The sequence below is a fragment of the Mirounga angustirostris genome, unplaced genomic scaffold (assembly GCF_029215605.1).
Source record: "Mirounga angustirostris isolate CCGP_5_RB_7025 unplaced genomic scaffold, mMirAng1.0.hap1 SCAF_3, whole genome shotgun sequence".
NCBI classification, from domain to species: Eukaryota; Metazoa; Chordata; class Mammalia; order Carnivora; family Phocidae; genus Mirounga; species Mirounga angustirostris.
The window spans coordinates 70820573-70846530 of NW_026991711.1; the positions used below are offsets into that span (position 1 = coordinate 70820573).

General features: G+C 38.7%; 1 protein-coding gene across 6 annotated transcripts in view; it reads left to right on the forward strand.

Moving 5' to 3' along the window:
- The window catches only part of KATNAL1 (katanin catalytic subunit A1 like 1), a 114277-nt gene that overhangs the window by 66286 nt on the left and 22033 nt on the right, over positions 1-25958 (forward strand). For 5 of the 6 annotated variants that reach the window (XM_045870252.3, XM_045870251.3, XM_045870255.3 and 2 more), the window contains exons 10-11: positions 4819-4945; positions 6551-24235. The exons of the other annotated variant lie outside the window; for it this stretch is intronic. In XM_045870252.3, coding sequence (XP_045726208.1) covers positions 4819-4945; positions 6551-6749 — 326 coding nt within the window. In that variant the 3' untranslated portion in view covers positions 6750-24235. Of the gene's footprint in view, positions 1-4818; positions 4946-6550; positions 24236-25958 lie in introns of those variants that run through there. 6 annotated transcript variants of the gene reach the window in all.

Genomic DNA, 25958 nt, shown 5'->3' on the forward strand with positions numbered 1-25958 from the left:
TTCCTATCACATCAGGGTCAGAGTGCTTTTTGGTTCATACCTTATCTGTCTTAATTGTGTCTATTTCCATTTCTTAGTCCTCCTTTGTACTTTCCTACTTACCTTTCCCCCCCTCCCACAACTCTGGTATGCTCATGCTTCTTCTTACTTCTATGTCATTATTTATGGTACTCCCATTTCCCAGATTGTTCTCTCTCTTTGCCTCTATTTAAATTTTATTGGGGCCCCTGGCTGGCTTAGTTTGTGTAGCATGTGACTCTTGATTGTGGGGTTGTGAGTTTGAGCCCCATGTTGGGCATGGAGCTTACTTAAAAAGAAGAAATTTCAAGAACAAAAAATCCAGTGGGGTGCCTGCCTGGCTCAGTCAGAAGAGGATATGACTCTTGATCTTGGGGTTGTGAGTTTGAGCCCCACGTTGGGTGTAGAGATTACTTAAATAAATAAAACTTTTAAGAAAAGTTCATTGATTTTTTTCAAAGTTGACATTAAAGCATACTAATTCTATGAAGGTTTTTTTGGCCTGGCCTATCTCCCTTGTGTAGAATTTACTTCTCTGGGTTATCTGTGTCTCAGATGGTCCTTAATAGAAGGGATCTGGGTTTTCTATGTCTCTCTCTAATCTCGTTTGTTGACTAGCCAATGGTGGTGGTGGTGCGGGGGAAACAATGAACATTTTTGAGTGCTGACTGTGGGCCAGGCTTTACATGTATTAACTTATTTAACCCTCACAACAGTCTTCTGCAGTAGATTCTGTTCTTATCTTTATTTGACATGTGAGGAAACTGAGGCACTGAGGGGTTAAGTATCCCACCCAGTGAGGCAGAGCAGGGCTGTGAGCCCAGACAGTCTGGCCCCAGAGCACAAACTTGCTGTCTTCTGCACTGGACTGCCAAGTTTGCTTAAGAAGAATTGTTAGTATAAGAAGTGTATGATCCTTTTAACGATGTTTATTTAAATTTAGAATGTGTACTGACTTGGTTATGTGGCATTCGCAGTTCTTTATTATTAACATAATAATTTCTGGTTAAATCCTTCTACAATATCATTCAGTTTTATACAATTGATAAATCCTACTTGGAATCTTCTAACAAATCACTGATACAACCAGAATTAAAAGTTATTTTCCCCAAATTATAGTTACTAGGGAAAAAGATGCTTCCTACTATGCAGGCCTTACCTTTGAGCAGGCTTATGCCCCAAAGTTCATTTAAGGTGACTGACTGGAACTTTGTTTCTGTGGGATAATACATTATATTGAACTTGGTGTTTTGAGTTCTTAGGGCAGCCTGCAGTAACACATTTTGATTTATAAATATAGTGATACTCTAACTTTAGGACTAAGAGAGCAAAGTGATATTTGTCCACTAACATTCACCTGCTATGCGTGGAGCACTATGAAATCACACTTAGGTTAAAGTCGGAGTTCTTACTGAGGCATCAGGAGCACAACCACTTTCTGTAGCAGCAAACCTAGGGGTTTCCTGCCCTTCCCTCTTTTTTCCCACTCCCCTCTTGCTGACCATCTGAGTGCAGGACTTCTTTGCCTCTATACCATAGTGAACTGTAAGGTGGGCCTATTGGCTGGGGATAATGCCTGCTTACTTCTCTTTCACTGTGGCTGCTCTTTGCATTGCTTTGCTTTGTCTTACTTTTTGTGTGTGATTGAGAAATATAACTCATTATAGAACTAAATTGTATTAAAATTTAGTTCAGTCCATCCAATAATTGGCAAACAACCATGTAACTACTTTCTAGGACAAGAAATGGAGCATTATCAGACCTCAGAAGCTCCCGGTATATTCTTTCCCTAGCATACCTCCCCCTGGTGGTAATCACTGTTATTCCTTTTATGGAAATAATTTATTTTTATCTTAAAATTTTCTCACCTAATAATGTATCCCTAAACAAAGTTTTATCTTTTTTTAAAACTTAAATTGAATCATACTAATTATGTTTATTTGTATTTTGCTTCTTTTCTTCAAGTACATTTTTAAGATTCATCCATAATTTGGTATCTAGATGCTGTGCATTTTTGTTGCTGTATAGCATTCCATTGTATTAGTCAGCTAGGGCTGCCATTACAGAGTAGCACGGACTGGGTGGCTTAAACAACAGAAATTTATTTTCTCAGTCTAGAAGTCCAAGATCGAGCAAGGTGTTGTTTCATTCTGGGGCCTCTTTCCTTGGCTTATAGGTAGCCATTAGATAGCCATTTTCTTCCAGTGTCTTTATGTAGTCTTCCACCATGTATGTCCTAATCTCCTCTTCTTGTAAAGATACCAATCAGACTGGATTAGGGCCCACCCAGATGACTTCATTTTACTTTAATCACCTTTTTAAAGGCCCTATCTTCAAACAGTCACATTCTGAAGTATTGGAAGTTAGAGCTTCCAACTTCGGGGGTTGGGGTAGACATAATTCAGACTGTAACATCCATTATGTCATTATACAATAGTTATCCATCATATTATTTGGTGGACATTTTGATTGTTTCCAATTTTAGGCAATTATGAATAGTACTGCTATGAATATTTTTATACTTGCATAATGGTGAAAATGCCTAAGTTTCTTTAGGTCGAGATGGAGCATTCCATCCTTGCAGTGAATTGCTGGTCATGTTGCATAGCTGGAACAATAAATAAATCCAATCTGTTTTCCCAAGTGGTTGTTCCAAAGTGGTTGTTACACGTTATACTCCTACCAGCAAGATAGGAGAGTTCCCGTTACTTCACATTTTTCCAAAACCTTAGACTTTTTAAATTTATACCAGTCTCTTGGTGTGCAGTGCTATCTCATTGTGGTTTAATTTTTATTTCCTTCTTTATTAAATAATTTGACTATCTTTTCCTTTAGTAGCCATGTTACTATGTTATTTGATTGTAGCAAAATCAAATACTACTAAAGGAAAAGATACATAACAAATATCTGTTCAAGTCTTTTGCCCATTTTTCTATTAGGTGGTCTGACCTTTATATTTGTAGGAGTTCTTTATATATTCTGGATGTAAGTACTTTGTTATTTATATATGTTGTAAATATCTTCTCAAACTCTAACTTTTGTGTTTTCACTCTATTTACAGAGTCTTGGTGAATTAGAGTTCCTAATTTTAACGTGGTCAGTTTCTCAGTCTTTTCTTTTGTGGGCAACTTCTTGAATATATGTATCTACATATCTATATATATCTTGAGGATATTCACTCTGAAGTCATTAATATATTTCCTGTTTTATCTTCTAAAATGCTTGTAATTTTCCATCTTATATTTAGAGTAGTAATATATCTGGCACCGATTTTTATGTATGGTATGAGGCAGGATGCAATTTCTTTTTTTTTTACCCTGTAGATAGTAGTTGTTCTGGCATTTTCTCCCACTGCTTGAACCACATATGTCTTAAATCAGGTGTTCATACTATATGCTTTGATCTGCTTCTACACTCCCTGTTCTGTATCATTGATCTATTTGTTTATCTCTGCAAGAGTATTACACTGATTTGAATACTGTTGCTTTGTAATAAGTCTTAAATTCTAATAGAGCAGTTCCTCCCACCTCACTTTTGTTTTTCTAGTGTGTCTTGGTTGTCCTTGATTCTTTCCATTTCCATAAACATTTTAATATCTGCCTGTTCAGATCCACAAACAGACCTATTGGAATCTTTACTGGAATACTTTGACTTTATATGATCATTGGGGGAATTGTCAATGTCAGGAAAGATAAAACAAATTTTGGGGAACTGCTTTAGATTAAAGAAGACTAAAGAGATATGATAACTAAATGCAGTGTGTATTTTAAGAAAGTCATAAGGGCCTGGGGAAAATGGGGACATCTTAATCTGGATTGTGTATTGGATGATTCTAATATAACAATGTTAAATTTGCTGGTAATGTGATAATTGTATGGATACCTTTGTTCTTAGGAGGTACATGCTGAAGAATTTAAGGTGAAGTGTTGCAATGCCTGCAGTTATCTCTCAATTCAAAAAAGAGGAGGGGGGAGAGAGGAGATGGGAGTGATAATGGCAAAATATTGACAGTTGTTGGGTCTAGATGGAAGGTAAATGGGTGTTCACTGATTTTTTTTTTTTTTTTAACCTGTAGATTTAAAATTTTTCAAAATAAAAGTTGGGGAAGATTACATTTCATTTTACATATCAGGAAATAGTAGAAAGCCAGATGCAATCTACGTTTGCATTATCTTAGTATGCTGTATTAAATAGAAATTGGCCATTAAAACTGATAGTAAAACAGTAAGCATGATTGGTTATTTTATACAATTCTGTAATTCATTTGAGCTTACATAGTACAATACACATTTCAGTCATATTGGAACAGCAAATGTCTGTGGGCTGGCTCTCCAAGTAAAAAAACACATTAATATGTGTTCTGTGCTAAGGACTGATTTCCTGTATCCTAGGAAATCTTTTTCTATATCACACTAAAAGGTGAGCAAAATGATTCACAGGAGTTACACCCTATGCAATCTAGTTTTATAAAGCTAGGCTAAATGTTGTTTTTTACTAAAAGCATGTTTGGTACTTCAATATTAATGATTTTATTTTTCATAAAGGATCACAGACCCTTTGTTTTCACAGCAAGTAGCTTCGCAATCTATAAGGAAAACTCTGAGTTTTGTTTCAATTTTTAGTTACTGCAGCCAAGACACTTAGGATATTCATGAATTCTGAGTCATACAATGAGTTGGTAATACTAGGTGGACTCAAGTTACTGACTCCTCTTTCTTTTCCTGAATGTTAATATGTGATTTCTTATCAAAATGATTTGTAAAGTAAAACATCCAACAGTAACAAAAAAATCTTCTACAGCGAAAGGAAGAACTGATCTGCTGAAGATAAATCTTCGTGAGGTTGAACTGGATCCTGACATTCAATTGGAAGATATAGCAGAGAAGATTGAGGGCTATTCTGGTGCTGATATAACTAATGTTTGCAGGTATTTTTTTTAATGATCCGTGACCTTAGATATTAGGTATAGATTTGGCAGGAGGATTGGTCTTAAAGTTAGTATCATTATTAGCCCTTGATGTGAAAACAGCGACCCATTTCCTTGATTTCTTATTTGTCTTGTTTCTTTTCTATATAACCTCATGGGTCATTGTTAGATGAATAATTTTATAACAATATGGTCACCTTTTCTATTCCTTTGATTTTTTAAAAATTTAAATTCAATTAGCCAACATACAGTACATCCTTAGTTTCAGATATAGAGTTCAGTAATTCATCAGTTGGTATCCAGTGCTGATCATATCACATGCCCTCCTTAATGCCCGTCACCAATTATCCCATCCTCCCACCCACCTCCCCTCTAGTAACCCTCAGTTTGTTTCCTAGAGTTAAGAGTCTCTCATGGTTTGTCTCCCTCTCTGATGACTACCCATTCAGTTTTCTCTCCCTTCCCCTATGATCCTTATTCAACATATGAGTGAAACCAAGTGATGGTTGTCTTTCTCTGATCCATCCTTTGATTTTAAAGAAATTGTACTTAATTTGGCAATAATGACTTTGACAAGCCAAGGTCAGTTTAGCCCTGAATTGGAGCCTAGTTGCATCAACATAAAATAATATTAGTTTTGGTTGGCATTATTTTACCACATGCAGATGAGCAAGCAAAGTTGCATCAGTTTAAGCTGGGAAATACATATTTCACATGTGTAAAATATATCATATATTTCCTTTTCAATTTAGTGATATCATATTTTGTAGACAATTCACATCACTCAATAAGGATTTTCTTTCTTACCTTCTTAACTATACTTAAATTGATAGCAGTAGCCTTTCTTTAAAACTGGAGTATCTGTTGTTTCTCACTTTTTGTACTAGTATTTTTCTTACGTGCATGTAAGTTTAGTGGCAGACAAGAAGCTCCCAATAGTTTCTAATATCATTGTGTAAAATATATAAAAATTTGAGGTTTTGGTTGGGTTGGCTTCCTAATAGCTTTTTTGTGAGCATTAATTGTCCAGTTCTTCCAAACCTTCATAATTATTTACAGCTGATCAGAATGGAACTGAAAATAGGATCTGGAGAAGCCAGATTTTATCCCTTAAGTTGCCCACCAATGCTCCGTATGGGGGATTCCACATCCACTCTATGTAGATACATTCATGTTCCAGAGAAGGAGTTTCCTGGCTTTACCTCCTCTAATTAGGTCATAGACAAACTGGTTAAGATTTGAATTATCTTAACATTAGCCATGTGTTCATTTTCAAGTGTGCAATTCAGTATTTCAAAACTCTACTTCTGTTTCCTAACTTTCTTGGCTGCCTTTGAAGAGCAAGTGGGGAAAAGAAAGTTCAGTACTATCTGAGCCCAACCTTGACTTTTAGGATTCATTAATAGTACATTTTATGTTTAAGTCATTTGCATCCTGTTTTAACCTTTTCCAAACCGTCAGGATATCTCTAAAATGGGAACTTTTGAGCAGCATCGTAAAAACACATAAAATGATCGTTTGAATGTTTTCTCTTAACTTTGTTACAGTTGACAGTGTTTAAAACATTTGCATCAGTATGGATTCACTGATTTTGTATGTTTTTAGGGACGCCTCTTTAATGGCAATGAGACGGCGAATCAATGGCTTAGGTCCAGAGGAGATCCGTGCACTTTCTAAAGAGGAACTTCAGATGCCTGTTACCAAAGGAGACTTTGAATTGGCTCTTAAGAAAATTGCTAAGTCTGTCTCTGCTGCAGACTTGGAGAAGTATGAAAAATGGATGGTTGAATTTGGATCTGCTTGAATTTCTGTCAGCTCTTTCATTTCTGGTATTTTTACTTATAAAATGTGAAGAAATTCCCTGCAGTTTTTTTTAAAAACAGGTTTAGAACTTTTCATTGGAGAGATGTTTCCCTTAAAGGCAAAAAACCTAAAACCACAAAGAATATAAATGTAGTTGGGAAAGAAGGAAAGCTTACATAGGGAGCCTGATAGTCTCCATCACCGGGCTTTGTGCCGGTACTTCCACGTGTTCACGCGTTAATATTGCACGTGCAAAGCGGTGTGCAGGGAGGCCGAAGAGCGATCAGTATGCTCTTGTAGAAGCTTGTTTACAAAAGGGTTAGAAGGACCTCTCTTTCTCACTTGCATTTGTTGCTTTTTGTTTTTTTCTATTCTTCGCTCTGAGCGTGAGGGACCCATGTATGTTGACTTTTAACATCAGGACTGGGTTTGTGTCAAATTCATTATTGTTAAAAATGATAGTTTTGAATTAAATAATGAATTTGTTAGTGAAACTTTTAGAATTTAACTCTTACTGTCACAGTCTGTCATATAGTTGAATTTTTACCCTCTGTTCCCCCACCATTTCTGCTATTAGCTATTTATTCATTTATTCAGCTTTATGATCTCCTCAAGCCTTGTGGTCTTTGAAGCGTTTTGTCAGGTTGTTTCTCTGGTTTTCAGTATTTTTTGCTGGTACTTATGTTGGAAGGATGGGAAAAATATTATGATTGCATAAGAAGCATTTCTTCATTCTTGAATTCTAGGTTTGTTTTCACTTTTCTATCAATACATTCAAATGGATAAGTCCTTTATTTTCCTCAGCTGTAACAATGTTTGATTTTTGCTGAACTTGACTTTCATATTCTAAATAAATACTTTGATATTCTAAGGAAGTCCACTCTCCTGTGGCTAATGCAAAACAAACAACAAAATCTTTATAGTTTTCCAGACAGCTAGTTTAACAAAATAGCATTGTCCATAATAAGTGATGTTCATTTTAAAATTTTAAAAGTATTCCTTGTCTAGGTTGAGAACTTGTACACTACAGTAAGATTAGGATAGAAATCTGACATACACATTGAGTTCGGCAGGAATTAGACAATAAAAAGAGGCCAGAAAAAGTAGATGGCATGTAGGATATCCTGGTGTTCATTTTTTTAAATTACATTTATCCCATTTGGGTTGGACAGCCTTTGCTTTGGATAGTGATGCTTTTTAAAATTTGTATTTGATGCTGTCTTCAATTCTCAGTTTTGGAGAGCACCCAGCTGGTTTGAAACTAATAATAATAGAACTTTTTAGACACTTAACAAAAAAACTCTTAGTATCTTGCTTTGAAAGATTTTTTTCCCTATTAAGAATTATATAATTTTCAGATAACTTAAGTCTGATTCTAGACTTTAGGATTTTATATAATGCTATAAATTACCCCCCTTTCCTCTGAGAAATAGTTGATTAAAGTGAAAATCATAAGACATCATGATTTTATTTTAATTGAATGAATTCATTTAAAACATTGAAGTAAGTTTTCTTTTATTCATTAACTTTTTAAATAAAGAAATAAATGATCACATTAAGATAATCTTGCAAACTGTTGCCATCCAGTAACATATTTTTTTTCCCTGAAGTCCCAGGGGCAGCCATTAAAACGTGTGTTTTGATCGCTAAAACTTGTTAGACTGTTTTTCTAGGTTTTGTGTTATTTGCGTTGGCATATATTTCTTCTTTTTAAAATTCTTCATGGGTAATAATATGGTAATTGTGATTTTTAAAAATTATCAGTTAAGTAGTATTTGGACACTCAAGCTTCGTAGAAGCTTATTTTTGCTATGATGGTGAATCAGGTGTGCTTTTTTAATTATTTATTGCCCTCATTTCTCATTTGGCTCTGTCAGTGGATGGTGATTGCTTTGTATTTCTTAACCCCCTTAGAGGATCCTGAGGAGATTGCTCAGGTGTTCCAACCAGCCTTTACTGTACATTGTATGTACGCTGTCTTTATTGCAAGACAGTGTGTTGCCTTACCCAGAATGAGAAAATTGTTGTGTTTTGCTTTGTTTTTTTCTATGTTGCATTATCAAATACTTCATCTGAAAACATGAGTGTTTTGGGCTCTGCAACACAATGAGGTTAGGACTGAGTTTTATACAGTTCTGTCTTGCAAATATCAGATAGTTCCTTCGTTCAGCAAATTTATATTGGTTGCTTACCATGTACAAGACCCTCGGGCGGGAGCTCTGTGGCTTACAAAGTTGGACCAGGCTGTGCAGTTCTGACTGGGCACTTTCTATAATTACACTGTGTGGCTTCTGGATCCAACTAATGAAACAAGTTCAGATCTTAAAAGGAGAGGCACAGTAATCTGTGTGTGCTTTGGAAAGATAATATATACAGGTTTTTCTCTTTTTCTTCTTTAAATCTGTTTTAAAATAAGTTTCTTTGAACAATGTAATTATAATAGATCCGGTGATTTTCACGAACTATTTCCCGAAGTTCATGTTTATTGTAAACATGTACACATGTAATTATGGTAAACATTTTGCTCTTATAATCACTTTATTTTTTAAAGGAACTTAGTTTAGATGAAATGTACCAGACAAATGGCTTTTAAATGTAGGCTGAAACCTAGAAATCCAAGCAGGAAAACAGACAATGGCATCACAGACTTCCATCTTCTAGTCAGTAGCAGTGTAGACCTTCTAGCGTGATCAAAATACACTTTGGACTTGGACCTCTATCTCCAGAAAAAGCAAGGCAGCTTGGAAGAGGAAATGTGTTGTGGTCTAGCTGCATAATTAGGGGCTTCAGTTGAGCTCCTGAGATTGCAGTTTTTATGATGTGATATTTGACTGTCAAAGTATAGGCTGAAACCACTAATTACTCAAAAAGTGAGCAAGCAAATGTCTGGTGAATCTACTATGAACAAACATACAGGTACTTAAAGAAAAAAAGCGTGTTTACAGCCCCAGTGTACAATATAACGCTCACTCTTTCACTTGGCTATATGTAGCCTGACTCTGTTGAATGTGAAGTTATTGATATTCTTTAGGTTTTGCACAGCTTGAGTTTGTGTGAACTCCTGCACTGGAAGTTTTTTGTACTATATGCTATTGAATTTAGATGAGAATTGTAAAATGGTAGCCAGTTGGCATAGTTATGTTTCTCTCTCCTCCACCCTACCTGGAGGTAAAGTGAAGGACTTAGGCAGGTATTTCATACTGTGTGGGCTTTGGCACCTTCAGTATTATCTTGACTATTGAGTCCTTTTTGTGTAATAGTAGATCCCCACTCTTTCTTTTGTCTTAGTGATAAATCACCTTAGCCTATATCCTGTGTGATAGGCATAAAACGTTAAGGATATTTGCTGGCCTTTTCCGAGAAAGGGCCACATGAACTTGAATGAAACCTTTTTTTTTTTTTTTTTTTTTTAGCATTTTTTGTGTCTTTTGTTCCTTAACTGTTTTGATTTTATGATTTTTTTTACATATCACTTAATCTGTGATGCACATAATATTTATGTGAATCTAAAAATCTGTCACAATAGAGAAGAATAGGAATTACAGTTGGAGGGCTTGTTAGGGAATAAAAATATTTGAACCCCAAATGTTATATTCTCATCTCCACTAATTACATTTGCAGAAAAAAGCTAAAAACTCCGTTAATTACTATATTTACTTATTTATACTTTAAATTGGGCTTTATTTAATTTTTAAAGGCTATTTGCTTTTAATATTGTTTCTTAATGCAGAAAGCACTTTAAAAATAAAATCCCTAAGATAATAGATACATTTTTAAACATTCACAAATTAACAGTAATTCTTGAGATGTTTACTAGGTTTTTTGGCTCCAGACAACTCTTTAACCCAGTGGTATTTCTAAATTTCCAAGTGACTTCTTAATAAATAAAGGAAAACTAATAAGGTAATGTCATTTATTCTTTTTATTTTACCATTCTCATGTCTTGATCAACCTTATTTCATGTATGTCTATAAATAACCTGGATACTGCTTTGTCACCGGCAGTGTGTAGGTTTTATACATTTGGAAGTTTGGCACAACAAATAGGGAATTAGTATAGAGGTTTTCTTCCTGTAAAAGGGCTTCCACTTGATTTTGTGCTCATAAAATGCGCTTTCATTTTACAACTTCTGAAATGACCAAATATTGCCCTTTGGAAAACCTGAATCTTTGCACTTGTTTTTTCCAGAGTCTACCTCAGTTAACCAGGCATAGTTTTAGGAGGAAATGAACTGAAACCATATTTAAATTCTGTTCATCATCTATGCAGATTTGTTTAAGTACTTCCTTCTCACTCCTCTTGCCCTCCTCCCCCCAACTACCTTTTTTTTTAATCTTGAATTTTTTATTTAAAATATTTGCCTTTGCAAAGCTATCTATTCCAAATTAAGCCTCTGTGAAATGTCTGGATGATTCTTTCTCTTTTTGGTGTGGCTTCATTATTCGGATGTGTTTCATTTCAAGGAGCAGTTTCAAACATGACACACAGTCCCTTCTTTTCTCATAGCTTCATAAATGCAAACTAATGTGATAACAGTAAAAATCTTGGAATCTAACTATTCTTGTGTCTATTCTCTAAAAATCCATGTATTTTATGAAAACACACAGAAATGGACATAGGTCTATTCATGTGTTGGTACGGCAACAGGGAGTCGCCTTCAGTTACCGTTGTGTGGATGGTTTCCAACAGATCATTACATGCTAAGATGGTTTGTGTATGGTTATGATTTTTGTTTCGGTGTTTGTCTCTCAGTATTTTGAACCTAATTCAAAGAAGATGACGTTTCTAAATTGTACTTCTTAAACGTTCTTTTTCTTACATTTTGTGCTGCTACTTTGCTAGTCTCATGAGCTTAGTTGTCTTTGTGCATAGGTTATAATTTGGTAATAAATTTCTAGAGTGTTGCTTGTTGGTGTTTTCTTTGTGGTCCCTATTTGATCTACACTTGCTGGCACCAGTGAGAGTGACAAACCCCTCACTAGTAAGGAATGACTTTTCCCAGAGTTTCCGTTCTTAAAAAAATCACATATTGTAAACCTGACCTTTTGTGTTTGCCATGCATTATACTGATAATTTCAAGTTTGATGCAGGTAAGATAAGAGTGGCTTTTTAATTAATTCTAACAGGTTTAATAAATACACTTGCCTTATGTGTCTAACACATTGCAAAATGGATGTTCCATATGGTGAATTTTCCAGATGATTGTATCTTATGGATCTCCCAAAACTATTTTTTTAATTCATAGACTTTATTTTTTTGAGCTGTTTAGATTTACAGAAAAATTCAACAGCGAGGAGAGTTCTTCCTCCCTCCTCTGCTCCCCTCCACGCTTCAACCCCTTTTATTAATATCTTGCTTTAGTGTAGTACACTTGTGATACTTGAATCACTATTGGTACATTATTATTACATTATTACTAAGTACATAGTTTACATTAAGGTTCACTCTGTGTTGTACAGTTCATTGGGTTTTGATAAAAGTACAATGTGGTATATCTGCCATTACAGGATCATACAGAATAGTTCCAGTGCCCTAAAAATCCTCCTGGCTCTGAGTGATTTTTTTTTTTTTTTTACACTGTCTCTGTAGTTTGCCATTTCCAGAATATTACATAGTTGGAATCCTACAGTTACTTAACAATTTGCACTTAAGGTTCCTCCATGTCTTTTTGAGGCTTAATAGTTCATTTCTTTTTGTCTGTTACATGGATGTTCAAGTCTGTTTGAAGGACATCTTCGTTGCTTACAAGTTTTAGAAATTGCTATAAACTGCTGTAAACGTTCATGTGCGGTTTTTCGTGTGGACATAAGTTTTCAACTCATTTGAGTAAATACCTAGGAGTGTGATTGCTGGAATATATGGCAAGAGTGTGTTTAATTTTCTAAGAAACTGCCAAACCGCATTCCACAGTAGCTGTACCATTTTGCATTCCCACCAGCAATGAATGAGTGTTCCTGTTGCCCCACATCCTCTCCAGCATTTGGTGTTGTCAGTGTTCTGATTTTGCCACTCTAATAAGTGTGTACTGGTATAACATTGCTGTTTTAATTTCCAGTTCTCTAATGACATGTTGAACATCTTTTCATATGCTTATCTATTTTTAGTTGGCTTTTATTGAAACCTTGCTAGACTGTATCATACTTGTTCTCTGACTTTGTAAAATAGAGAATTTGAGCTTAACCTTTTCTTTGTGATTCAGAGTTATCCTTAAGATACGCTACCCTCAGCAGCTAGCGGGGGTGGGGGGCGGGGGGGTGGGGAGCAGGGCTTTTCTGCCTGTCACTAAATGGTCTTTGAGTTTTGGTGTTTGCTCTAATAGCATTTTTACTCTTCTGTTATCAGGCTGACAACCTTTATTCCTCTTCCAGTTCCTACCTCCAGTCTGTAGTGAACCCAGTGAAATAGTCATTAAACGGCTTGTTAGAATTATGGGTAAATTAGGGGTATAGCCATTTGGGGCTGAGGAGTAGTAGGAAGCTGCTCAGTCTTAGAGCTTTAGTGCTTTGTGTCATTTCTCTAGACTGTGGCCTTTTTAGCTTTATCTTTGGTTCCCAGAAGTGTTCCTGGTAGACCCAAGTGTGAAGTAGATGTTTATGCTTGATTATATTGTCATGTTCGTCGTATGATATTTATAGCCGGAAAGCACCTAACATCAGTTTAATTCCACGGCCCTGCCCTTCTTTCTGTGACCATTACTGAAGATTTGATCTGTTAAAGCCTATCAAGGTAAAGAATTAGGTAAATGGAACAAAAAAAATAGGAGACATTTGTGGCGAGAGCCTTCCCACTCGCTTCAGTCCTTGCCACTTTCTCCAGTGCTGTCTGGTGATGTCATGTGATGTCATGTGGTGACTGGCTCGTATGGTGGAGCATACTTGAATGTTGGGGTGTTTGCCCAGAGAAGCCAGGGATGTAGTTGGAAACTGTGAGGGAAGGTATAAGCATTGCTTGGCCAGTGTCAGCTGCTGCCTTGCAAATGGGTAGGCAGAGAGGGTAAGCGGGGGCTCTCATCAGGCTCGGATTCTGGAGGCTATGGCCAGTGTGCTTTCCTCCCTCCCTGGCTGGACATGACCTCAGGCCGCTGCAGCTGGCCCGGACAGATACAGGGATTCCCCCAGGATGTGTCCAGCTCCTTGCCCACCACCGCTGCTCCTGCCACACCAGGACACGTGGGAAAGGAATCAAGGGAGAGGAGCAGTGTGTTCGGTGGCTACTTCCTATCCTCTTTATGATCAGAAAAGTTTATGGCCAACTCTTCTCTAGTTTTAATTTTTCTAAGGTCATCTCTGGACCTGTCATGTAAGTTTTGAGAGATGTTCAGCAGCAACCCAGAGCAAATGAAATTGGGAGCAAATGACATGGTGCAGTCCTCTTATCTTACAGGTGAAAGACCCGAACCCAGGGAAATTTTATGATGTGCTTTCAAGATCACATTTTGAACTGGGCAATAAGACTTGTATCTATTTTTGATCTTGAAGAATGCTGCAGATAAGCTTTAAAGAAAGTAAACCAGACAGCAAAAACGTTTCTTAAGGACCTTTAAGCCTCTGAAGCATGATGCCAATACAGCGCATTCACCCAAGTTAGTGATAGCTCATAAGAAATATAAGATAAATTGATGTTATAGATTGGAACTAACATTTATAATGTTTGCTACGTACTAAATACTTTACCTTATTGCTTTATTAAATCTGTACATTAGCTGTAAGATATACCATTACTCTTTCTGCAGAAGAGGAAACTGAGCTTTAGAGAATGACTTGCTCTAGTCATTTGGCCCCTAAGAAGTGGAAGAAGGAATGGAATTAGGTCAGTTTAGTTCCAGAGCCTATTTCTTTGTTTGCTGTATTGCAAGATTACTTTTAACAATGTAAACGCAAAAGTACTCAATTCTTGAAATAAATGTTATTATATTCACTCATTTTTCTGAGGTTATTAATCATTCTTACCTTCTCTTTCCTGTAATGCTTTTTTTTTTGAAAGATTTATTTATTTACTTTAGAGAGAAAGAGAGTGGAGGAGGGGCAGAGGGAGAGTGAGAGAACCCCCCCCAAGGAGACTCCCCACTGAGCATGGGCCCTGATGTGGGGCTCCATCCCAGGACCCTGAGATCATGACCTGAGCTGAAACCAGGAGCCAGCTGCTCGACTGACTGAGCCACCCAGGCGCCCCTCCTGTAATGCTTTTTTTACCAGGAGACTACTTGTAGCCTCTTGTGTTGTGGGATTTAAATGAATTGGGGAATGTCACTGTCAGAGCTGTATCAGAGTGTAAATATACACCTACTTGTTTTGCAGGACAGACTTTATTATATGAACCAGTCATTCTGAAAGTTTCCATAAATTGTATTTAGACCATCAGCTTAAGCGACATAAAGCTCTATCAGTTACTTTTATTAAGATCCCCGACAGTGTTCTGCCCACTGGATGACAGCTCAAGTCATTAGCTGTATGTATGGTCATTGTCAGTTATCAGGAGAGCCATCCCCGTGTACTTGGCCCCGGGCTCATTGTCTATATTAGAAGTGCTACCCCAGAACTGAGTTTGGTTCTGAATGTTCAAAATGCTTTCAATTAGCACATCTTGAATAACTTTTTTAGACAAATAACTAATCATGGTATGACTACTGTATTACAGAACATAAATCCTGCACTATAGTGTTAGTAATTATTATGTAATTAGAGATGGATGAATCAAGCTTCGTTTGCAATTTGTAAAATACCTCAAGCTATTTTTTAAACATTTTGAAATATGTTTTGTAACATTTCTCAAATGTACTTTACCAAGCATATTTCCTCTAATTTTTAAACCCTTGTGTATTTTAAGGGAAATTTAATCCATATGTTTCTGATTCATTTGCACTTAACTCATCAAAGTTATTTTTTAAGAACAATTTGGTTTCCAAGCAGCCTTAGGAACCCTTGTCATGAATTCCATCAGCCTTTTTTTTAAAAGCCGTTTCCCCAATCTAAACTTTTTTTCCTTCAAAGATGAATGTGGATGAAATATTTCAGTTCAGTTTACAATGCAGAGCGCATATTTCAAAATCTAAGCTAGTTCTGAATTTACTGTAATAAGTTATTCTGCTTTTACTGAAAGAACTTGCTTCATTTGTTTCTCTTCAAAGCAGGTCTCTGCAAAGAGCTTGTAATAAATAACAGTGTGCTCTCTTGAAAACACAGTGCACTGATGTTTTCTGTACGGCCTTCCCAAAGTCATAGCACCGGAGACAAATGTGGGTCGATCAGACATCAAACGAAATAAACTATTTGGGGGGGACCCATCACATACATGATGAATATGCATACATATTCAAATATACATACATACATTCATAAAATGCTTAAATTCTTATAGATTATCTTTCCTGTTTTTACCTGTGCTTACAAATTCTAGTAAGACATTACTGTAAGTTTCTGGATTAAATTAATAATTTATTGCGAAAGACTGCAATTGTTCTCATCTCTCTTCAGAAATGTTTCTCACCTGAGCTTTAGTTCAACAGGTTTGTGTTGCCTAGCAGTCGGTCTGCCGGCACAGCTTTTTGTGTAGTTTTAATTCAGCGGGGTGATTGTACGAAATCTTCCTAGAAAAAGTAAGGTCATTGCAGTGAAGGTAAAAGGAAATACGTTGCCAACTAATTGGACAGCATGTCATACACCAGAATGACTCTGGAAGAGATTTGCCTGAAACATAGCAACAAAGGAATGGAGGTTGCTCAAGGCAGCTGGAAGCTGCATTCACAAATACTCACATGAAAAGAAAGGCACCATTTTCTTGGGTTCTCATTAGAGAATTGTGTGCAATACATATTTGCTAATCACCAGAAATAACCTCTTTAGTTCCTGTTCTTTGTGGAGACCATAATTTTTTCCCTGAATTGTTTAATGTGGGATGAAAACAAAACATCTTTTATGTACTTTTCAAGGCATACTGATTTCTTATACATATTGCTAGTTTGTGCTATAAATGAACTCTTAATATTTTAGGAAAAATTTTTATAATCGATGAATTCCTTTTAAGAATTAACACCTAATTTTTTTTTAATTCAAGCTAAAATGAAAAACCTCTTGCATGAGAGGATGCTTTTACCTTTTACCTTCTATTTTTCCATATGACAATTACTTTACAAAGGAAATATGCTCACAAGACTTTTAAGGTAGTTTTAGAAAAGAATATTTATAGAAATCAAGTCAGCACCTGCTCTTCTGTCTCCCAGAAGCCCTTGGCCTATAAGTCAGTCATGACTCGACTTCCATTTCGTTCGACCAGGATTGTGCTGGTCATCGTCACTGGTAACCTGGAACAGTGTTCTGCAAACTTCTGTGATGATTCCTCTCCATCAATGAGATATTTGGGAGTATTCCACTCTGACTATATTGGTAGTTTGCAGAATATTTGTAACTTACAGTACTATTTGTATGTAAATTATAACCGTAATCACAGAGTTAGAAAATTAGAGGCTGTAAATATGAAAAAACTGACAAATAATTTCATTGGTACAAAATGCCCTCTAAAAATAATGAAGAATATTTGTACGGAGAGCCATGAGGTTAAATATACTCTGTTCTCTCTTTAAACCGTGGCCTCACTGGGTACAGTGATTCAGTGTATTTCAGTGCTTAATTTCATGACTGTTGTGGTGAAAAAGTTACTTCACAAAAATGTATAGATCAAGTGGAAGAAAGAAATCATTGGCTGCAATTATAAGTCGTGAGCTCCATTAAAAATGTTTAAAAAATCATGCTCACTAATTATGTGGAAGTTTTCATTTACCTTTGGCTAACCCTGTGAACTGCTTCATTTGGAAGGTTTTTAAAGGAATAGGAAATTTATTTCAAGGTTAAGCTGCAGATATTAGAGTTTTTAGTAAGAGACTCACTGTTTTTGGCAACAAAATCTTGGAACAATGGAAACACCTACGGGAGGTCAGGGACTGGGTCTTCCGCCGGCCTGCCTCCCTGACCCGCAGGTACCCAGGAATTCTAGTTCCCAGTCAGTCCCACCGACGGTTTTCCTGATTCTACTCAGTCTGGACGTGATTGTCCTCGAATGCCTTGGGACAAGTGTAATTCCTGTTGTGAGTTTTCCTCTTCTCAGCCTTAAAGTAATTCTTGACTTGTAGATACGATGTGAATGCCACTGTCCATTTCTTCTTTTTCACTTGTCAGGGATCCCTGTGCCGACGTCCACAACTGTTTCTGCGGCTTCTGTTAAAACCTTCTCCAGATGCGCCCATTGTTGCCCTTTTCTTTTCATCGGCTCGGGGCCACCACTCCTGGCTGGCCTCTCCTTGCTCATGGAGGAGGAGAAGGACTCTTCAGTTAAATGTGAACGGAACTGTTGAAGGGAGAAGCAAGAGTCGAGCAGAGATCCTTAGTTACTAACAGGAAAGTGTTAATTTATGGTCTGAGAGGCAGACTAGAAGGGAGACTCGAGGAAAGAGGATATGGAGTTTTCAAAGGAAAAGAATCCTCATGTATTCCGTGACTAGGCGAAGCGTGCCACGAACCACAGTTGTTAGGCTTATTTGCACTGTGTGTACTCTGGTCAAAGCCTCTCTCCGGCTGTGTGGCTGGAGATCCGTCAGCCGTTTACACAAGGGGTCTGTTGGTTGGATCATGAGAGGCGTTACAGCATTGTGAGAACGTCAACTCTGGTGCCAGAAACCTGGGTTCTAGCCCCACCTCCACCACTTCCAAACTGTGTGACCGTGGGCAGGCTACTTATCCTCTGCGCCTCTGTTATTCCACCTGAAAACGGAGTGGTAATAAGACAGGACCATTGGGGAGATGAAATGAGATCCTGAATGTCAAGTGTGTATCAGTTTCCGGCACTGCAGTAAATCCTCGGTAAACGTGTGCTAAGCTGGTACACGACAGGCTTTCCCAGAGTCAGTTGCTGAATATTAAGGGTTGCTGCGAGTCTTCTAACCATCAGTGGCTTGGAATTGGCCTCAGTGGGCGTATTTATACCACGGAAATCAGCAAAACACTACAAGTTGAGGCTTCCTCTGCATACCCCCTTAGAGAGCCAGTTTACCAGCACAGCACTAGTTAGCTATTTTTGTTTTGTGTGAGTTTTTTTCTCTTTTTCTGTAAGTAAAGCAGCTCTGGAAGCCTAGTCTAGCTCTTTGTCAATCCCTCTGAAATAAGTAGATGCAACGGTGAATAATATTCCTAGCCCTTGCCAGTCATAATGAATTAGGGTCAGATTGATTTGCAGTGAGCCATTTTTGACTTGGGGTGAATGGCTGTTTGGGGTCTGCCAAAATTAGGGCCACTGTCTTTTCTGAGCTAGACTTTACTCCAGTACTTTTATTTCCATGTAGGAGAAATCTGAGGACACCAGAAATAGACCCAAGTGTTGCACTACCCTTTTATTCTGTGACGAATACAGCCTGAGCTCTATCTAGGCAATACCTGCACTGCTTTCAGCCTTTCGCCGAAAGTGAGGATTCTTTAATTGTCCAAAAGGTTCTGAACCCCAGAATTGCCATGGCCTACCTAGTGGTTGTAGACATGTACATAGAAGTGTTTTGCCAGGCATTTGTGAGAAATGTTTGGCGATTTTCTAGCAAATGTGGTAGGGGCAAGAGGAAGCAGGGTTCTGTTCTCACTTCTTTTAATACCTTTCCTGGTCCAAAAACTGGAGTTTAGTGGTAGCACCCAATTAGAACTCTCTTGCCTCAGTTAGCACAAGATCATATTTCTCCCTATTTACAATAGAAACAGAAAAGCAAGCATGATTTCTCAACAAGGAGGCTCTTTATGTTGGGAATTTACAGGCTACATGCTGTTTTTCTAATTGCAAATACATACACACCTTTCTAGAGGAGCACACAGATCCTTGTGTACCTTGCTTAAGAATCACAGACTGGAGTTGTAGTTTGTTAGCCCCACTTGCTTTTCCCAAGGAGGAAAAAGTGTTACATGATGTCAGAGGGTCTCAGGTTCCATAGAGGGAACTTTCCAAGGTTTTCCATGTAAGGAGGTTTTCTATGTAACGCATGAGGGATTATGCAGGAAGGGGGTCTGGAGGATCTAGCCAAGACTTATTTTTTCATCTACTCTAACTTGAATCTTACACAGATTATTTATGTAGGTCTGTTTAGACCTTTATTAAGTCATTCAACTTACTGAATGCCCAGCAGGTTCTAGATAGAAACCCTGCTTTAAGGAACTTGTCCTGCTAGAGAAAGCCTGGAAACAAACCATCACACAATACTCTGCGTCGGTAACAGTGAGTATGTGACTGAGAAGTGGTGTGGAGGAGGAGAAGGACAAAGAAGGCTTCACAGAGGACGTGATGTCAGCCATGTTCTGAAGCATGAAGAGGAGTTTGGCAGGTGGCAAGGGAAGGAACACGAATCCAGGTAGAGATAGCTGTCATCTCCTTCCTGGTGACTTGGATCCGAGTGATGGTTGCCTTTTATTAGAGCAAGTTCTTTTTTTTTTTTTTTTTAAAGATTTTATTTATTTATTTGAGAGAGAGAGAATGAGAGAGAGCACATGAGAGGGGGGAGGGTCGGAGGGAGAAGCAGACTCCCTGCAGAGCAGGGAGCCTGATGCGGGACTCGATCCAGGGACTCCAGGATCATGACCTGAGCCGAAGGCAGTCGCTTAACCAACTGAGCCACCCAGGCGCCCTAGAGCAAGTTCTTTAACGCCTCTCTTTCCTCACTACATGGTGAGCTCTGTGAGGGTAGGGAGCAATGTAATCGTTGCTTCCTGTACTTTGTGTGTGGTAGGTTCTCACACCCCCGGTGGGCAAGGAGAATCTGTAATCATACAAGAAGGTCTCCTTTCTTCATTGTGACCCTGTAAGCAAAACCGTTCTGAGGAACACTGATGTGAAGAAACATGTTCACTGCAGGTTGATGGCAAAGCTTGGATTTGAAATCCGCTCCTAAGCAGAAGGCCTAGAGCAAAATTGGGTGTCATGGTCTAAATAAACACAAATTTCATTTTCTTTTATTTCCATGTCATTTCAAGGCACCTTATTGTGATTCCTGGTTATTGTGTTGTTGATAAACTGCTTTACCTGCGTTCTCTACTGGGATGGTGGCTGCCCTGGCCGCGGCTGGCCCTGGAGACCCAGCAACAGTGCCCCTCTCAGTGGTTTGATCCATATGCGCCGTGGGTGATGACACAGCTCTGCAGTCACGGTACCTTCCCAGTGCTACAGAACTCCCCCGTGTTTTTCCAGGTTCACATGCAGTCTGTTAGTCCGTCTTGGAGTTGTCTGTAGCATAGAATTTTTTTCCACATATGAACCAAGCCTACTTTGTAAATTAAAAGGCACTTCTTAATTTGCAGGTGTATATTAAATTCACACATTTCGGATTGAAATTCACACACAATCTATTTTGCATTACTCACACTTAATAGTAATTTCTTTTGGCTATTGCCCTCAGGCTATATAGGAATGAAAAAAATAGATTTGAGCTCTATATTTTGACTATGTTCACAGATTGTAAATCTAATTCTGATTTTTTTCCCCTCTTAAAGTAACACACACATTACTTTCTGAACAGTCTGATTAAGTAGGGACAGGTTTGCCTTATAATCATGTTCGTTTTACCTAAATTATGCTGTCAATTCATTTGGAAAATTCACCTGTTTTTCTGCCCTAATTTGCTGCATCAGGTTGATGTGTGCCACTAATAGATATGATATTCACCTGTGAAATGGTGAGGGCAATTATGTCCGGATTCGATAATGCTTTTAAGATTGACCTATTTCAGAATTGGAAGGGACCTTACGGATCATTGAATCCAGTGTTTCTCGTACTGAGCTAGAGGATCCATTTGTTCTTTGAGAAATTTTTAAATACTGTGTTTTCATTAGACGAACAACCACAAAAAAATACAAGCACAGACCTCTCTGAAGGGGGAACTACCACTGAGATTTCAAAGGTTATGTGACTTGGCTCCAGGATCAAGTTTTCCTGTAGACCTAAAGGAATTTAGTAATCAGGCAGTAGCCTGGGGCCTCTGGATGGTGCGACCAGGATCTCTCTTCATCACATTTGGCTCCAATTAGATACATGGTGAATTGTGGGCACAGCCATGATGGCAGTGTCATGCCATCCCCAAATTCCTGTGGGAGGCAGCTGGCGTTACATATTTGAATTGTTTTATATTTCTGGCGTCCCTGGTGCTATCTGAATTATAAGGCTGCTGTGGCCAGGAGCTTCTATTCTAAGAGTACATGATAGCCAAGCAATCCTTGTCATTCTTTGAGTCTTTATCAGATATGCCCAGTGGTGGGTGATGGATCAGTATTTCTTATTCACATAGCTGTGTCATCTGCAGCTCTTCTTTGGCTGTGATTCTGCTCCCTGCATTGTCTTCATTTTGAGATCGATGATGCCTTCAGTAACTGCCACCCCCCCCCATCCTCATGACATAGGGGAAAGAGCAAGAGGGTTCAGAAGCATTCAAAAGTTCTTAACTGCAGATGGTGCATGCCTTACTTCTGCTGTGTTCCATTGGTCAAGGCAAGTCACGTGGACAAAGCCATTGTCAGTGAAACTGGCAAATATTCTCTCTATAAGGTGTCACATGGCAGTAGGTGGAGATGTATAATCCTCTTCCAAGGAGGGGGTTGAATAATTGGGAACAATAATATACTCTATCACTGGTGACGTCCATCCACCCATGCAGCGGTCCACCTCACAGTTACTCATCATGCTTGGTGACTGGACTATTCAATTTGGCTTCCTGTTTTTAATTCTCATTTTTTTCTTATTTGGAAGTTTTAGAATTGGGAAGCCAGACAGCTTTAGGGCCGAGTGGACGTTGACGGACCTTGTCTTGTGCTCTTACTTTTCTTTTTGAGGAACTGAGGCCTACTGAGGTGATTTGCCCAAGATCACATGGCAAGACTTCACTACAGCACTCTCTTCACAACATCCACTTGTGAAAAATGTTAGACAGGAATTGCTGCTTTGCTAATTGTAAAGGAAACGCCTTTATTGTTCCTGAAATCATACCCCATCTGAGAGACCAAGAAATGAAACAGATCCTGAGTGGTCAATCCTGGAATGAAAACTGATTCAATTTTCTATCATTTTCTTTCCAGCCACCTTGTGTTAGAGGCAACCTATTTAAATTTATTCTGTAGCCTCAACAGAGCACTAGGAGTTGTTCAGTACTATAGTAAGTCACAGTTCCTGCCAAGGCATATCGTGTCTCTATTTTATAAATAGTTTGCGCCCTGTGCTTATTTGATTTAAAATAAAACCTGTATGTAGTACGCGGTACGTTTCCTTCCAGCCTTTGTGCGGGGGAACAGTAGGTGGATGACTCCTGATGCTGGAGACATGAAATGGGGGGCGAGCTGTGCAGTGGGTATTCCGTGGGCTCCTAATGTCCTTGGGGTGCTCAACTGGTAAAAATAACCCAGCACTGCCTGTGGGAAATGTGGGTGACTTTTCTTCAGCCACTGAGTTTCCCAGCATCCCACTTCTGCTCTTCAGAGGTTTCACATTCCCAGGGTAATGACCAATTAAAAAGTGATAAAATAGATGGAAGTGACTGGAAGAGCTCCCGGGCAGAGGACTGCAGTTGGGAGACAACAGAAAGAGGCAAAATAGATGCTCCCATCCTTGGGGGATGGGATGGTTATGGAGGAGACGGAAGTGCTTATTTCACGAGAGGCTGACAAATAAGAATGAAAAGGAGAGCACGTGGGATGACGGCTTGCGTGCCCCAGTGAGCCTTTTGTGTACAGGGTCCTCCTTTCCCTGAGGGGAAGCTCGCAGGTCAGCACCTCTAGGTTCATGACTGTACAAATCTTGGTCAGCCGTTCTAAAATCTCCTAGAGCTGTGACCAAAACACTTCAAATGTGTTCGCATTTGTCAGCGACTTAGCACAGGTCACAAAGCGCCGGGTGTATCTTGTAGAGCTTCAGCACGGTGGAGGTTAAACGGCACGTAGGGTAGAAAGAGCACGCCCTCCTCGAACACACAGTTTCCACCTGTAGCCGTATGACAGTGAAGGGGAAGAGGAGGGACGGACCTACCAGAAGGGAGTTAATTGGAAACTGCTCTGGCATGTGGAGACTGGAGGCAAGAGTAATCCGATTAGATTTTGAAAAGGCCCATTTCTGTTTTCTCTCTTCCTTTCACCTCCTACAACATTTTATCCCTGTGAATCAAGTGCCCAGTTCTCTTGGGTTTTCTAAAACCTCATGTTTTGACATCCCACGCAGCCTGTTCCATATTGCATCAAAACAACCACCCCATCCTCCATGTCAGTCAGAGTGCCCTTTTCCTAGGTGGTAGGTGGTGGGAAAGCAATCTGACTACATTTTATTACACGTATTGACATTGTGGCACTTGGTGTAATTTACTTCTTCATCTTGCTTTCCCCAGTCTTTCCTTCCTTCGGCTGCAATTCTGAATCACCCATAGGTATAAAACTTATATACATCAAAGTTCTAGATAATCGATTAGGATGATTGTCAGAACCATTTGGGGAGCTTTTAAAAATACACATGCCTATAACGCCTTCCCTTGAGATCCTGATTTTGCGGGCTTTGGAGTGATCTAGGTGTCTGAATTTTTAAAAAGCTTCCTGGATGATTTTAATTGAATCATCAATTTCTTTGTTTCCCTGGTAAAGAACTCTTGCATAGGAATGTCTGCTTTTCTCTTGTTGCTTGCCATTCTTGAGGGAGGCACTATCTTTCACCTTAGTATCTTAGTAGTCCTCCTAGAATCAGCTTTGGTTGATTTTAGTTTATTTTGATTTTTAAAATTCTTTGGTTTCTTTTAGAAGAACCAAACAGATACTCTTAGACTCTCTTCTCCTTGCCCAAATTCCTAGCTCGTAAATTCAGCCACCTCCAGGGATTGGAAACACTACAGTACTTGGAATTGCTTGATTTAAAGAAGGGCAAAACCCACTCTTACACCTGATCTTACTAGATGGTCCTAATTCCCTTCCCCTTTTCCCTTCTTCCTTTTTTAGGACCTCTCTTTACCTACCTCTCACCCCAGGGGTTTTTTACTGGGTAAGAAAGTTATTTCAATTGTTGTGAAAATGTCTTATCACTCCTATTTTATTACCACTCGGCATAATCATGGCTCTGCGTTTCATTAAAATGTATTAGATTTGCTTTGTTTTAAGTTGTATTTAATGCTAACACTGAACTGTGTTTGTGTGTTGCTGTGACACCATGCCTGTCTACTCAAAAATTAATAAAACAAAATGGGACGGTTGTCTGGTAACATTTCACTTCTGTTTGACTGACATTTGGCACCATTGCAGCAAAACCCAAGTGTGAACAACAGGCCTGAGTGTACTAGGCTGGCTAGAGCCAGATACTTGGGTATTCTCATCTTTCATTTGGAATTTTAAAGCAATTGCGATCTCCCCAACCTCTACCAAGGTAGAGGGGTGTGTGTGTGTGTGTGTGCGCCTTTGGGGGTGGAAGAGGGATCTTTGCCAAGACTTTTGGCAACATCTCCAACCATGTCCTTATGGACAAGGTAGAGCAGTGTAACCTGAATGATAGTTACATGGGTTCTTGGCTAATAGAATGACTATATCAAAGGGCATTAATTAGTTGATCTGTGCTGGACTAGAAAGAAGGCTTAAGACTATGCCAAAGGACCTTGTACATGACCCTGCTATCCAGGTGTTTTGGTAGAAGGTGAAGATGAAGATATCAAATTTCTAGATGGCCCAAAGCTGGGAAGGACAGATTATATTGAAGATTATTGAAACACCATTTTAAAAAGAGCTCAGTAGGTGGAAGGAAGAGCTGGAATGAGCAAAATGAAATGTAAAGAAATAAAATGAGGTAGAAACAGATGTAAAATCCTATATTTAATCAATTGCTTGTTGCACAACTTAGGAAGACCTGGTATAAGGGTCACTACATGACAAAGGCCTTTGCCAGTATGTGTTACCTGAGGGGGTTCCAACTTCCCAGAAGTTTGTCGTGAGGCCCCTAGAGGACCTCCAGGCACGTCAGTGGATCTGGGATCTCTTGAGGGCCTCGGTCGCCTAAGCTAGTGAGAAAAACCTTGGAACCGTTCATCCACACCCACCCAATAATCCACCACTCACAGCACTTTGTACCTCGCTCCGTACTGTTCACAGTGCATTACAGTTAAGTTCTTGCACATCTGTCTTGGCTTCTTAAACTTCAGGGGAAGGACCATGGTTTACCCCATTCCAAGTTCCCAGGGCCAAAT